Source organism: Tyto alba, unplaced genomic scaffold, assembly GCF_018691265.1.
Source record: "Tyto alba isolate M040663 unplaced genomic scaffold, T.alba_DEE_v4.0 Super-Scaffold_7, whole genome shotgun sequence".
In the NCBI taxonomy this organism is placed as follows: Eukaryota; Metazoa; Chordata; class Aves; order Strigiformes; family Tytonidae; genus Tyto; species Tyto alba.
Window position 1 is genome coordinate 20955185 of NW_024881328.1, and position 14444 is coordinate 20969628.

At 36.7% G+C, this 14444-nt stretch overlaps 1 protein-coding gene across 6 annotated transcripts in view; it reads right to left on the reverse strand.

Annotated features, from left to right (window-relative positions):
• COBLL1 (cordon-bleu WH2 repeat protein like 1) overlaps positions 1-14444 on the reverse strand; it is an 87637-nt gene that overhangs the window by 7585 nt on the left and 65608 nt on the right. For all 6 annotated transcript variants that reach the window (XM_042784095.1, XM_033007866.2, XM_033007867.2 and 3 more), the window contains 4 exons: positions 9941-10085; positions 8828-8896; positions 3055-3313; positions 423-508 (listed from right to left, as the gene is read on the reverse strand). In XM_042784095.1, the coding sequence (XP_042640029.1) occupies positions 423-508; positions 3055-3313; positions 8828-8896; positions 9941-10085 (559 nt within the window). The remainder of the gene's footprint in view (positions 1-422; positions 509-3054; positions 3314-8827; positions 8897-9940; positions 10086-14444) is intronic.

A 14444-nucleotide genomic window follows, 5' to 3' on the forward strand; every position in this document is an offset into this window, starting at 1 on the left:
AAATAGAAAGAGAACAAAAATATTTGCATGTTCATGCAGAAAACTCATGTTAATTTCATACGCAAAGAACAACTGATGGCCTCTCCTTCCACGCTGCGGTGCCCATGTCACACCACATGGCACGATAACCTCTGTGTCCAACTTTCCCTCTCCTCAGCACTTCTCCACCCCATACTGCCCTACAACAGCACAATGCAGCTTTGACTATTGCTTTAATAAAAAAAAATTTAAAATAAAATATCAAAAAATCAAAACTGCACTTGTCATCTCAAAAAGGATACACAAGAGCTAGAGAAAGTACAAAGAAAATAATCTGAAGATAGCAATTCAAGAGTTGACTGTATTGTCATTTTTTTTAAAGGAATAGAAAAGTTCTCTTCAACCGTGCTTTGAAGTATTAAAAATGAGTGGGAACTACTCACCATCGGGTTTATTTTCAGCCAAAATTCTAAGCTTCCTGTCTTTTTCAAATGCAGCTTGCTCACTGCTTATCTTAGTCTGTAGTCCTCTGTAAAGCACAACAGTACATTAAATATGCTGCTATCATTCATTTCAGTAAACACAAGAAACGATGCAAGAGAACTGGCAATATTCTCCAAACACAGATGGACAAAATAGCATCACTCTGCCAAACACTGGAGTACCCAACAGAATAGATTATTTTTTTTTTCTAAACAAGAGGAAATGCTGCTATGATATTTTGCTAAAATGACAGGCAGCTTCATTCTCTCCAGTGTAAGCTGATGATCGTTTTTTCCTCACTCTTCTCCCCCTCCTTTTGTTTACTTGTGGAGTTTGAACAAGCCCCTTTCCACTAACAACACAGTTTTAGTGAAGCCACAATGGTTTATCATTCATGTAACACTGTTCTTATTGTGAAGTGTTCTGACACCCCCGACATGTAAAACCTGTCCTTGCTTTTGTCCCTGACACAATATACAGGAAACTGCACGAGACACTGACTACATGCGAACATATGAACTGTACAGTACAGACTTTTCAAAACAGTAATGAAAAATTTTCTGTTCCCTTCAAGAAATACATTGAAAACAACAAAGAAACATGCATCAAGCATGTTACGTGCATACCAAACATTTTACAAATGCAAACAATTTCTATCCTCAGATCATAAGGGACAAGAGAACTGCATAAATGCTGAATAAAGCCCTCATCTTTGAGGGGGGAGGAATACTGAGTCCTTGACTTAAAAAGGTAAATGAAAAAGGCCAAATTAAAATTTCTCTTTAAAAAAATTATTAGAACTTCAAACTTACATCTCTGTTTAAGATATTTTATTTTCTGTAGTTACAAATACTGGCATTATGAAGAATCCAATTCATTTGCCACATCAAATGTACTGGTTGTCAACCACCAGTGCCTTGAACTGAAACATCTGCTTTGATTAATTTAAAATGATAAATTCCTCAATAACAATCCATCCTCATGTTGCTTGTACAGTCCAAAATATACTATAAGTGTCCAATAAACCACTAATCAGGAGCATACGCTTTCAAAATTATTCTTGGAAGAAAGTTAAAGCTCAGTCCTGTATTCTGTACTCTTTTTTTTTTTTTTTTATTTCCATTCTCTTGAACACAGCTGAGGGACCAAACTACAGGTATTCATAACAGGCTGAACTTTTTAGTAAATAAATAAATAAATAATATCCCAAATCAACAATACACCACAAATTATCATTATAGAAATCAGTGGTTTTGACTGGAATATTACACATATCCCTGATTTGATTAAAAAGCACTTCTTCAAAGTAACTAGATCTTATATAAAAGGTGTGAATGATGGAAAGGTTTCCAGAAATATAATGTCAGAGAAACTCTAGTCCTCATTCTGGAGTCCCTGTGATATTTCAGGAAAGAAAGGATTGCCAAAATCTAATCTTAGAGCACAGTGCTTGCTACATGATACTCACCAGGACTGTAGGCCATGAAAGGCCATTACAAGCTAGTGGGGAAAAAAGAAACATCCCTGAACAATTGGCCAAATGGGCCCAGTAACACAGGTCTGATAATCTGCAAGTTCAAGACAATTTAAAAGTAACATTTGGTTGATCCTCCTCCTTGTAGGTCCCCATAAAGCAGACACACCCAAACAACTGGGCACAGTATTTGTCAGGACAGAGCACCAAAGATTTTTGCAAAGCCCCATTTGGCCTTGAACTGACAAAAAGACCCTTGAAATACAAGTCAAAGCTCTCCATACTACCTTGAAAGCTCTTGGCTTGTAGGGTTTATTTTGGCTTCAGTACAATAATTGAAATAGTTCTTTCAATTTAAATTGGGAACAGTAGCCAGTTAAGTTGCCCCAGGGAACAGAGAAATAGTGAATTACATTAACACAATGCGACTTCTCTGGACAATCAACATTTATTTCGAGCAGGCACTAACTCATGTTGGAAACCTGCTGAGTCAGGTAGTTTAACAAACATGCTGAAGGGCAAAGGTACAGCACCACCAGAAGGGAAAAGGAACGGTTAAGGAAACTAATATGTTTTTTAATTTTAAAAGACAGAATTAACTTGTTTTCCTGAGAGCAGATGGATCGAGATAGGACAAGACAACTGGCTAACATACAAGCAAAAGACAAAAGAAAAATTAAAACCAAAATAAATATGCAAGCAATAGGTAACTGTGCCCAGAAGAACAGAAATGGCTGGTCTACCTGTTTTTACCCCAGCTGTAAGAATGAATTTGTAAATTTTCATTTAGCTAATCAATACAATTTTTTTCACAGAACACTGCTTAGTAGATATGCTGGGTATTTTAGCAACGGGTTCAGCTTTTCTGGGGTCCAGCTGTTTGAGTAGTAAGGAAAGGGAGGCTTAAACAGAATAGCCTGTAGAACACTGTCATTTTTATTGAAAAGCCTCATGAATTACTGGGCACAGAAGAGTACTACAATGGAAGCTAAGCATATTAAGCTCATTCCTCTCTCAATTCTCTATTCTGTGCTCCACAATGAAACAGCACTCTACGTTTTATTTGCCTCCCCCATTCCCTCCCCAACGCTCCTTTCTTTGTCACAAAACGTACTTACTTGCCATCTGTGCTCATATTTTCTTGTTTTTCTTCCTTGAAGCTTTGTGAGTTGTCTGCAGAAACACTGCCAGGAGCTGAAGCTGATGAAGCAGGATCATTTTTTTCAGTTTCCAGTGGTACCTCAGCAGAGCTGAAGGCTGCAGTAACCTCTCCTATCCCGAGAGAGGCATTTGTGCTTTCACTGTCCTCTCTCACTTGCATACTCATCTCTTCCCTTTCATCAATTTCTTCCAGGCTGTATTCTAAGCTCCTTACACCTACACTCACAGGATAAAACAAACAAACAAAACAACCCACAGCTCTCAATGCTGGGTATAGATACAAAGGGACTGGTGAAGTCAGGCTAAGTAGTTTCAAGAAGGAAAATTAAAACTTCTTTTCATAATTCAGGTAAAAAAAAAAACAACCAATCAACCAAAAATCAAGACCCATTCAGAGTTTTAACTTCACAGTATTTTCTGGTTCTTTCCAATTGTCTCTTTTTAACATATGAGAATATGCTCATCACCATGCTACTGTCCATCTGTTTCTGCATCTGTAACTACTGTTTAACATTTACCTTGTTTAACTTAAATACTGGATTAGGATAGATCAAAAATATATTTAACAATATCATAGTCCCAAATGTCATGGAGGGAGACAGTTTATTTTACCCAGATTTCTTGATAGTTCCATTAGCTTTCCAATGAGGTTTAAAATACATGGTTCCTTTATATCAGAGTAAGTATGTTAGACAACTAAAGAGCAAACCAAATCTCAATTTTGCCCATTATTTGAACAAGTTTGATCACCACTATCAAAAATTTCCCATAATTATCCTAAGTATATTAAAACATAGTTAGAAGTGTCTTGTGCAGTGCCCTGTGTTACTGTAGAAATGCACAGAAATAAAGTACACAGAAAAGTCTTAATCCGTAATGAATTTTTCAGTTAGAGCATAGTTAAGCCAAAAGGTTTAAGTTACTGGATTAGGACACACATAAGTCAGTGTACCTGAAGTTAAACTAATAAATCCACCTATTTTGATTTCCAGAGGGCTTAACCATCTCTAGATTTATTGCCTGCCATCAATCTTCCTATAACAAGATGATGATTCACATTTTTCAAATATTAGTAAGTAGACTGTAGAATTTACCTCTTGGGCTCTGCAACTTGCAGTCTATAACACAGAGAAGACAGTTAATTCCATCTATAGAGTGCAATCTGGTACCATGGAAAGCTACTGGCGACAACTGAGCCATACAAGCAGTGTACACTTCTCAACCTGCCTAGGGTATTTCTGTCAGCTCTGCATGCACCAGTACCCACTAGGTACAGGCCTTGCACTTAGGCAGTTAGGTTTCAGACTTTTCCAAACTGTATCAGTAAATTTCCAAGTGTAAACCAAGGCTAAGAAAGAACACAAAGTACCGGCTTAAAGCAAGCAATACTGGAAAGTAGCAGATCCCAGAGTACAAAAAAATCTTAGATTGACTTTTTTTGTACAGTATGGTATCCTACAAGGCTTCAAGTACTTCTCTAGAAGTACACCATTATAGAAACATAATAGAGGACTGTATATACTGGAGAAAGCCTAAGTGCAGAACAGAAACTAATTTTTCTAACAGGGTCGTTAGTTAAGAGTTCAGTAATACCAAAGTTATTAATTCACAGTTACAGAGCAACTACAAAATCCAAACATTTTACTATTTAATTCTTGTAATAATGCTTTGCAGTTACACGTTAAGAAATGTGATCAACATGTGTCATAAAGCTGAATTCAGGGGTGATTCAGATCCCCAGAGAAAGAGGGGCAAGACTGCAAAATGGTGCAGATGAACTCCTTCCACGTGTTTTAAGCACAGGTACGTATAAATATGCCACAATGGTATTAAAGGGATTCCTCAAGAATTTAATTAGTAAGGACCTTCTCTTCTTTTCCCTCTCCCCAAACCCTTTTATCTCCATCTAGGGAAAAGTCATGCCAGCAGCCTCATAGTTTGGGAGATTATTTTAGTGATAGCAGTATAATTTTACGTGTAAAAAAAAATATATATATATATATATATATATCTCACAAGGCACAAAGCGTAACAAAATGTGGGCAAACATCAAACCCTCTGAGACTATCCCACAGCTCATAACCAGCTCTCAATAACACTGTCTCCTCCACCAATAAGACCTATTACTCTATGGGCCAGAGCAATCACCAGCCATAGGAACAAAGGCTAAGACCTTCAGTCTAAATACTTGGTGGAAACCCGAATTATACAACAAAGCACAGCCAGGACTTCTGACAAGACAAGTGGAAGCATTCTGGAGCTGCTATGGCTTTGTGCCCAGGCACTGCTGTCATCTCTACTGCTTTTCCTCTGGTGAGAAGTATACCAAAGGCTGAGTTGTATCTATACTGATGGGATGGAAACTTAGTTCGAGTTGGTAGGAGACATTCCTGCTATGTGAAAGTCTGTTCTCTGCTGAGCTAGGAACACTTCCAAGCTTTGGAGTGCACTACCCTGACCTACAAACATACAATACCAAACAAAAACAACCCTCACTTTTTTAGAAGTGCTCTACTCCATTTGTCAGCATATCATCAGTCTTGCTTGGAGCTCATTTCAACTAGTGGTTTTTCATCTGTTACTGGATCTCAATCCAGATGTGGGCCACCACTGCTGCGGCAGAATAAAGTCTGAACACATTTGATACAGGAACTACATTTAACAGCCATCTTTCACTTACATCATGCAGTTAACCCCCCAGAGGAATAGCTCAGATTTTATGACTTGTTTCCAAACCCTCTGTTCAGTTTTTATATGCAACATATCATGAGGAAGTACTTATGGCAATATTGGCTACATACTGTTGCCTTATTGCTTATACACTCTGTATGTAAGTCCATATATAATATAAATTGCATTTTTGTCTGTGTACAATTTATTCTCTATGAACATTATCCCTAAAAGAACGTTGATAAAACCTCCAGGATGACATTGTGAATACATACCTGCTAAGATGACTGACATACCAACTGCAAGTCTCCTTTGAGTTGGTAAGAATACTCTTTGCACAACAGAAAATAGGCTGACACTGCTCTGTGAGCCGTTATGCTTGTAAGCACCAAAGTCAGACTACATCATGCAAATCTGCCAGTGGTTTTGCTCTTGACTATATAGTCCTTAACAAGGTTCTTAAGAGATATCATAAACAAGAAGATCATATCAACAGATTTGTTTGATGGGAAATTATTTTAAAATCTGTAATTTTTAAATTAGTTAAAACACCATTTCACCCTCTTCCCTAGAGAAGACTGAGCATTAATTAAACTTTGGGAAGAGTAAAAAAAAAAAATCGTAATCAAGAAAAAAAAATGTTGCTTATAATCCCAAATGTTCAAATTAATTCTCTGTCAATATATATTTTAGTAGATGTATGCCTTCAAACTACTTTTGTCAAGGTTTGTACAGGCTGTTTTTTACACCATGGGAAAACTGTCATTTCACAACAGAAATATTGCCTATTCCAAATTATACAGCATAGTTAATGTATACGTACGTATCTATTAGCTATGTACTACTTAGACAGCAAATTGAACATTTGTAATGGTTCATTATAGGGCAGAAGGTAATGCTATATTTGCAACTTAACTTTTTTTTTTTGCTTATTTGCTAAACTAGCAATGTGTAACAGAACTACTTTGGGAATGCCAGTCACAGCTGAGCAAAAACTCACAATGCTTCCAGAAGCCTGGTAATCAAAGCAGTATTAATCCAAATGGAAGGAACTACCAAGTTTATGTAAAGTTAAGATTATGTCCAATTTAGCAATTAAAGAGATATCGAACTATTTTATCTATTTAACAATACCCAAATGTGCATGATTTTCAGACTATGAATAGGACAAGTGTGCTGCAATTGATTTTGGTGCAGGTGAATATTAGTTCTCACAGCATGATGGGCTTTATATAAAGGGTGCTTTTAGCATAGGCCTCAGGACAGTTTCAGAGATGCCACCAGAGAGCAGCAGTATCCCAGGAGAAAAAAGGAAAAAAAAAAAGGCAATGAAGCTGTGCTATTCGACTTGTTTCTACATTAAAAAAACAAACAAACAAACAAACAAAAACATTTTGCATTAAGTCTTCAGCAAAGGACACTGCATGAAGACATCAGCAGCAGAACTAGAGAATGAAGACTGTCACTAACTGCAGAGGTAAATCCCAGGCTGTTCTAAGCCCAGTGAAGATGATTACACTTTTCTATTTCTTTCCCTTGAAGCTTAAATTAAATTTTTTAATTAATAAACTCAAATGATTCAATCAGAGCTTCCTAAATCTACCGAAAAGCAAACAAGCCATTCCTATGAAGTTCAGGGCTGTTTATTCAGGGCAGCACTTGGACCTTACAGTGATGGAAAATGCACAAATTCTAACATGGTTCTACAATCTTAAGATAGAAACAAGCTCAAGAAAACAAAAAAATTATTTTAAATCATAGTATGATAACTTTTCTCATCATCTTAGACCCATCACATTTAGATAAATGCAGTTTTCAACACAGAAAATTAAGTACTAATTAACATCATTAAGAGCCACTCAGAAGTGTCTACCCTACTTCAACTGCCAAAAAAACCTAGGAAAAGCAAAGGTTACATCTTCATTACGCCTTCAACCTCAGACAGCATAGTATAGGTTCACAAATTCCATTTATTAAGTTACATATTATTTTTATTAAAGATCTTTTCTGACAATTTACATAAATTGCCCTAAACACAAACTAAGCCCAAATTTACTGATTACTGATTTTTTTTTTTTTTTTCCCCTCTTTGCCAGAAACCTAGGATAGCAGGTGACTTCTTCAGCTCTCATTGTGGTACATTTGTATTTTACCACTCCAACCAATTTGACTGGCACCCTGAATAAAACAGCTGGAAAACTACTTAAAGAGTTCCCATCAAGTAGCACAGAAACTGAGTGTTCAGTCTCATACACTGCCAGTGGACTCCACATGCTTAATGTTTATATATGTTGTTTTTAGTAAAATATACTGAAGAGTGATTTTTCCAGACTGCACTGGCACTGATTATTCTAAAAGCTTTTACAAATTTTAGAAGACTCCTAGATGCTGTATCTTGCCTCTCAACCCTACAGTCTGATGATTATAAACAAGAGTACTTACCAGAACGAACTGCAAAAATTAAGAAAGTACGATGTTCAACAGCTAAAGAACTGTATTTTAACCAGCTATAATTTTATACATCACATTTTTTCCATAATATCCAACAAATTATTTAATGTATAAACAACTATTTATGTCTACAGTTTATATTTACAACTTATGCTTTCAAAGGCTTTTCAGATGAAACCAAAAGGCAGGCACAGATTTGCTCCTACCCCTAGATAACGCAGGTCAAGGGCTGCACAAGGTGGGGTTCTGAAAACAAGACTGGACTTTAACTTTTGAAAGCCTTGTTATGCAGTATACAAAAATCACAGAAGTTTTGGCTTGTTCATGTCTACAACTTGTGGGGGAGGAGGAAAACAGGGATAATGTTTAATTTATTAAACATAAAGCACAGATACCAAAACAAAATATACTGTATGTGCTTTTGTAGACAGTAAAACATCTTTATTTTACAAAGCCACATTTGTATTTCAAAGAAAATGTTAACTGATCTAAAGTGTTAAAATTAGTTCTACACTTATGACACATCTATAGTATAGTAATTTATTACTATGAATTATCATAGCTCCCTATGGAGTAGATATTAACAACGCATTTGGAAAAAGAACCAACCTGTTTCAGACTGCATTTCAGTGGGTCTTTCTTCCACTTTAGTAGGGGCTGATTCTGTTGACTCTGTTACTGCAAAAAGTCAAGTAACAAGCTTTTTTACTCTCAATTTCTGCAACAACAAAAGTTCTAAATAAAATGTTAAATTGTGATCTTACAGACAGGCGAGTTCTTCAGGAAATAAACCTTCTTATAAGCAACCAGTGCTTGCTGTCGCATTGCCCAGATATTTTAATCTCAACTCTTAGGCATTTTTGCTCAAACAGAAGAATTACAGAAGAACAATACCAAACTTTCTCCAAAATTATTCTTCTTATTCCATTTCCTATTAAAACTTCTCTGATTCAGAAAAGCTAATATTTTCTCCTCAGCCCAAGCTGTCCATGTGACTAACACCAACACAATCGCTGTAGTTAACCTAACTATAATTAATTTGGTATTTTCTGCTTTTGTCTGGTCTGTGTGCCCTAAAACCTGCCTACTTTCTCACACGTTTGACAAAATAACAGAAGATTGGCAAGGAGGATTGTAAACACACTCAAGTGACTTGCAGCTGGGGTGTAGAAACACACATATATCATACTAATTGTTGTCTAGTCCTGTGTGTTTGACAAGTAGAGCATTTGTGTTCAGATAACACAGGCCTGTGATAGACTTCGAGGCACCCTATTGAACATGCTTGAGATTCCTGACCTGCTGTGGGAAAGATCAAAGCACAGTGGTAAACTATGCCTGCATGAATCCCTGGTACACAGATGGATACAGCAGGTTTGGTGATCCTCTAGCACGGACCGAGCTCCGCGGTGCCTGTGTCCCTGCTTGTGTGCCTCTGCCTGGGTGCTGCTTTGGGGATCTCCCAGTTAGAGAGGTAATAAAAATAAATCTACTCTTTGCATTTCATCTGTGGTTTTGTGGTTGTTCCTGCGTCCTGCCTGTGCTGGCTCACATACACTACATGAGACAATCTCATAAAGTAGTATTACCACTCCTTACTATCTGAAGATGTTTTTCACTCATTTTTTCACTTGAAGGTCTTATAAGGTGGTATTTCTTTAATGTTTAACCAAATTGCCATACTTTCTGTTGCCTCCCAATTAAACAGCATAAAAAGATTACCAGTCTCATTACTGCTTTCACTTTGATCTTCTGGTGCTCTAGAGGGTGGCGACGGTGCTTTGCGCTTCATTCTCCGTAGAGAGGAGTTCACGGAAGCGGTGTCACTGAGCGGCAGAGAACCTTTTCGCACTAATCCCAGAGGGGCCTACGAAGGGACACAGGGGAGAAAGAAGATTATTAGCAATCAAAGAAAACCAGCAAAATAGCTCTAGTAATTATTCTCCAGAAGTATTTATAACATGCATTTAGGAAAAAGAGGATATATACCTGTTATTAATTGTATTATGTTTCTTATCTTAATTCCTCCAAGGAGTAGTTTTCAAAAAAAAAAAAGATTTTCTAGAATAACTGAATATATTCACAAAGGTACAAGATACAGCAGTAAATCAGTTGTTACATATAGTATAAAAGAAAATTTGAATTCTTCTATGCCCAAAGGCTATTCTAAAAACCCCAAATAATTCCCTTCTGAAAGTACGTAAAAATCACTGTGGACTACACCTCACCACAATGACATCACACAACATTTCCTTTCCCATTCATTCAACAGCAATCCAAATTGGGCAGTGTACATAATTATTAGGATTTTTTTTCCCTTCTTGAAATACTTGACCTCTTATAGAAATTTTTTGAATGATAGCTTTCAAAACTTATCTTGGAAAGTACAACTGTCTTATAATCATAATACTTACTGAAGTTAAATTGTAGTAAGTTGTAAAACAATAATTATAATACCTGCTGATGTTAAAGGGTAATAATGTCCTCATTTTTGCAGCAAAAGACAAAAAATTTTCTTAATTCACAAATAATAAAAATCATTAAAAAATGGACCAAGACTACCTGCTGAAGACTTCATAGTTTTATGACACATCAGTGTAATTGCATTTTACATTGTTTTAAAAATAAAATCCTGTGTCTCAGAAAGACAGTGGTTAAAGCTGACCACCATATTTAACTGCAGTTTGTCTTATGCTGAAGAAATCTGGTATTTCCACATCTATTAGAATAACATTCACTATCCCAGCAATAAAGAAGTGTATTTTGGCACTAGACACAGCTGCCTACTTCTGCAGTAATTCTGATTCCTATCACTTGTCTACTTGACAATATAATAAAATCCAGCAGTGACATTAATTTCTGGCTAGAAGGATCCACACAGCAACAGGGGTCATCTTCATAGAACTTCTCTGTGCTTCAATTAACCAGCCCACTTCACAAAGCAGAATATGGAGGAACAGACATGACAAATATACCTAACAAACTTGTCTCCTCAATGATCTATTCAAAAACATCAGTGACAACAGAAGGTACCACTGAACAAATAAACATCATATAGTAACGGGGATATTAGAGACCAAAAGCTAGAGTATTTGGTTGCACACAGTCAAAACTGTGAGGAAAATTATTCACAAAATAAAAGATACTGGCACAAGATGTCTGTGAAGCAGTGTTTGGCAGCTCCTGTTAGATCTCAATAGAATACGTGAATGAATGAACCGGGATGGTGAAAACCATCCTCTGAGCTATCCTGGCCATGCTCAGTCATGTTTTGTCCCACCTCGATGTCAGGCAGGACAGATCCTTTAGATACTTTACTGCACTGAAGGAGCAACACTGTCCAAAACATTCACACAATTCTTCTACCAATCACTTTAATGTCAAAGCAAGCAACTCAAACCTTTTACAGAAAAGCACTCAGGGTTTGAAGGAGAAAAAACAAAGCACAAGCTGAAATGCTCTTTTAAGAACAGCAGAGGATATTGACATAGCAAGCAAATACTAATTAAAAATATTTGCATGCTTGAATAGTTTTTAAACAAGTTAGTCTCTAGATTAAAATATCACACAATAAAAATCACTTTGTACTTTTATAGTTTCTTATTCACAGTTCCCAAATAGTTCTTAAATAAATAAATAAATAAAACAAATAAAAGAATGAATAGTATTCAGCATCTGAATTTATGCAGGAGGGCAATGTCAAATGCAGTATTATTTTCCCAGATAAGGCTTTTTCTTTTGTTAAATCATTTTCCTCCTTGCTGTTGGGCAGCTCTAAGTCGCTGCTCTCCAGGCTGCAGCCCCTCTGTTCTGCACAAAGACACTGTTTCTCTGTTCAAACGACTGCACCCTCATCTGCTTCACACAGGCTCCCTCAGCTGACTTGGCTGGCAGAGTTCTGCACGCACTCGCTCAGCTAAACAGATGTCACCAGAGTTCCCTCCTGCACAGAAAGAGTGTGTGTGTAGGGGGGAAATAATGTTCTCAGCATAAGAGCACAAATGCTACTAGAAGATTTTTATAAGCCTCTCTACTGCCCTTTGCATCCAAAGAAACAAACGATTTGCAAAGAGAGATTTTGAGAAAGTACTAAATGTTCCAGTTAAGGTTCAAGTGTTGAACAGATTTTCTCAGGAATTATTCAACATATGAATATTAAGAGCTTTCAAATCCTAACAAAGGCTGTAATATGAAAATAGTACTTTAAACAGATGGAAAAAAAATAAAATAATATTATTAAGACATTATCTGAGGAAGTTTTGGAATATACATCTGGGTATTCATGTGTCATACCAACTGCCAATGACAACCAGTGTTTCATCAGTTACACTTAAAGTTCATGTTAGAATCACTCAAGTAATTAACCATCCTTGTGCAGAAACACCAGTGAACGCTGTTAAAACTTCCACAACACATGCAGGAGTTCCACCTCCTGGAACAAAAAAGGGCAGATATGAAGCTTTTTAGCCTCAAATGTGTACAGACAAATCTGGCACCAAATCCCATACCACCTCAAGCAGACACTTGTACAGACCAGTGCTTCCCAAGTTCCAGCCTCTGTAAGCAGTGGCATACATGGTGCCTGGCCATTCTTATATCAAAAAGCAAATGAAAGGTAATTAAGCCACAACAATTTTGCAGCTCGAATAAAAGATTAAAAAAAAAAAAGTATTTGGTAAAGAATGTAGTGGTAGTGGAGCATTTCGGCGTGCTGGAATGCAAACCTCACTGCCAAGGGTCACTATATACAGGTTTTCATAGCACCAGTACCCACCTCTTTTGCTCCATACGTAAGTAGGCTTAACAAAAGATACACAGGTGACTGGGACATCAAAGCACATTACTAGCCATATTGCTAGTACTTCTTTCTTCCCTTTGTACAAGGTATGTCCAAAGAGTAACAGGAAAAAAAACCCTGTATTTGCTCTTACAACAATTAATGCACTCAATTTCTACTACATGACTTAAGCATCCTAAAATACTTAAACTTAGCCAAAGTACTACAGAAGAAGTAATGTACCTCTGGCCTATTGGAAAGAAAGGACACACATAATATATCTGGACAAAGTCAGCTGGTGTTATTCCGTCCAAACACCTGATACTACTATTTGACACACTTGCTGGTACAGAAGTAAATACCCTAAGGGGACAAGGTTATGCATTTGGTATACTGAAAAGAGGATGCATGCAATGTTCACCACCAATTCTGAATCCTATCATCTCCATGAAAACTTCAGGAAGAACAAACAGGTAGTCCTGAGTGTTGTGTTCTTCCAGGTAAGTCTAGCTCTACTCAAGACCTTCCTGATGTTCATAGTGCTCGCTGCATAGTGCTCACTGCGCAACTTCTTTAGAGGGTTTACCATCAAGTTTCAGGCAATTGATCTGCTGGTGTCATTTCTTAAGCACCCTCCCAGAAATCTTGACTAAGTTGTTCTGTGACACTGGTTAATAAATCTTTTCAGAAATACTTTATGGTTTAGTTGCTTCCCATGTTTCCCCCATTCTCCCCTCTTCTCCTTCCCTTTCTTTTCTAAGGAGCAGACTGGAGATTGATATTTCTTTAGGAGTTAAGGTTGTATAAATAAAAGCAAGCTGTGTTTCTACAGTTGAGAAGTTCCATCCATCATTTAAAACTGTAAATGCTTTGACTAAAAATCTTCACTTAATTGTTCCTACCCAAGCACAGTTTACTTATGCTCCTTTACAATAACTGAAAACAGTGTAAGTAGACAAATGTTCATGGGATAAAATGAAGATATCACAGTCTAGCTTTTATAAATAAAGCATTAGGAAGAAAATTAGCAATAGCATTTTGGACATAATCAACTGCTTTTCTTTTAAAATAAGTTTTCTTTTCAAGAAGTGTTATTACTAGAAAATTGCATACACTTTTATGAAAACTGTGAAGATACATACTGCATTACACAACAGCACTTTGCAAAAACCCTTGAGAGTCCTCTCTACTTGCAAGTGTATTTACACTTGCTAGTTTCAAACATACTTCTGGCAAGAGCCATCTTGCCCAAAATTAGAACTGACAAATAAGTGAAGGATTTCAATATTAGAGACCAACATGCTCATTTTCCAATCTGATTTAACATAGGAACTTGTTGGACAAACATTAATCATTTAAGCTTATTAGTTATCTTCTGAGTCTCATATAGAATGAGGAAGTCATGCTACATAACTTGTAAAAGCTACTCTTCCATCCATTGTACTAATT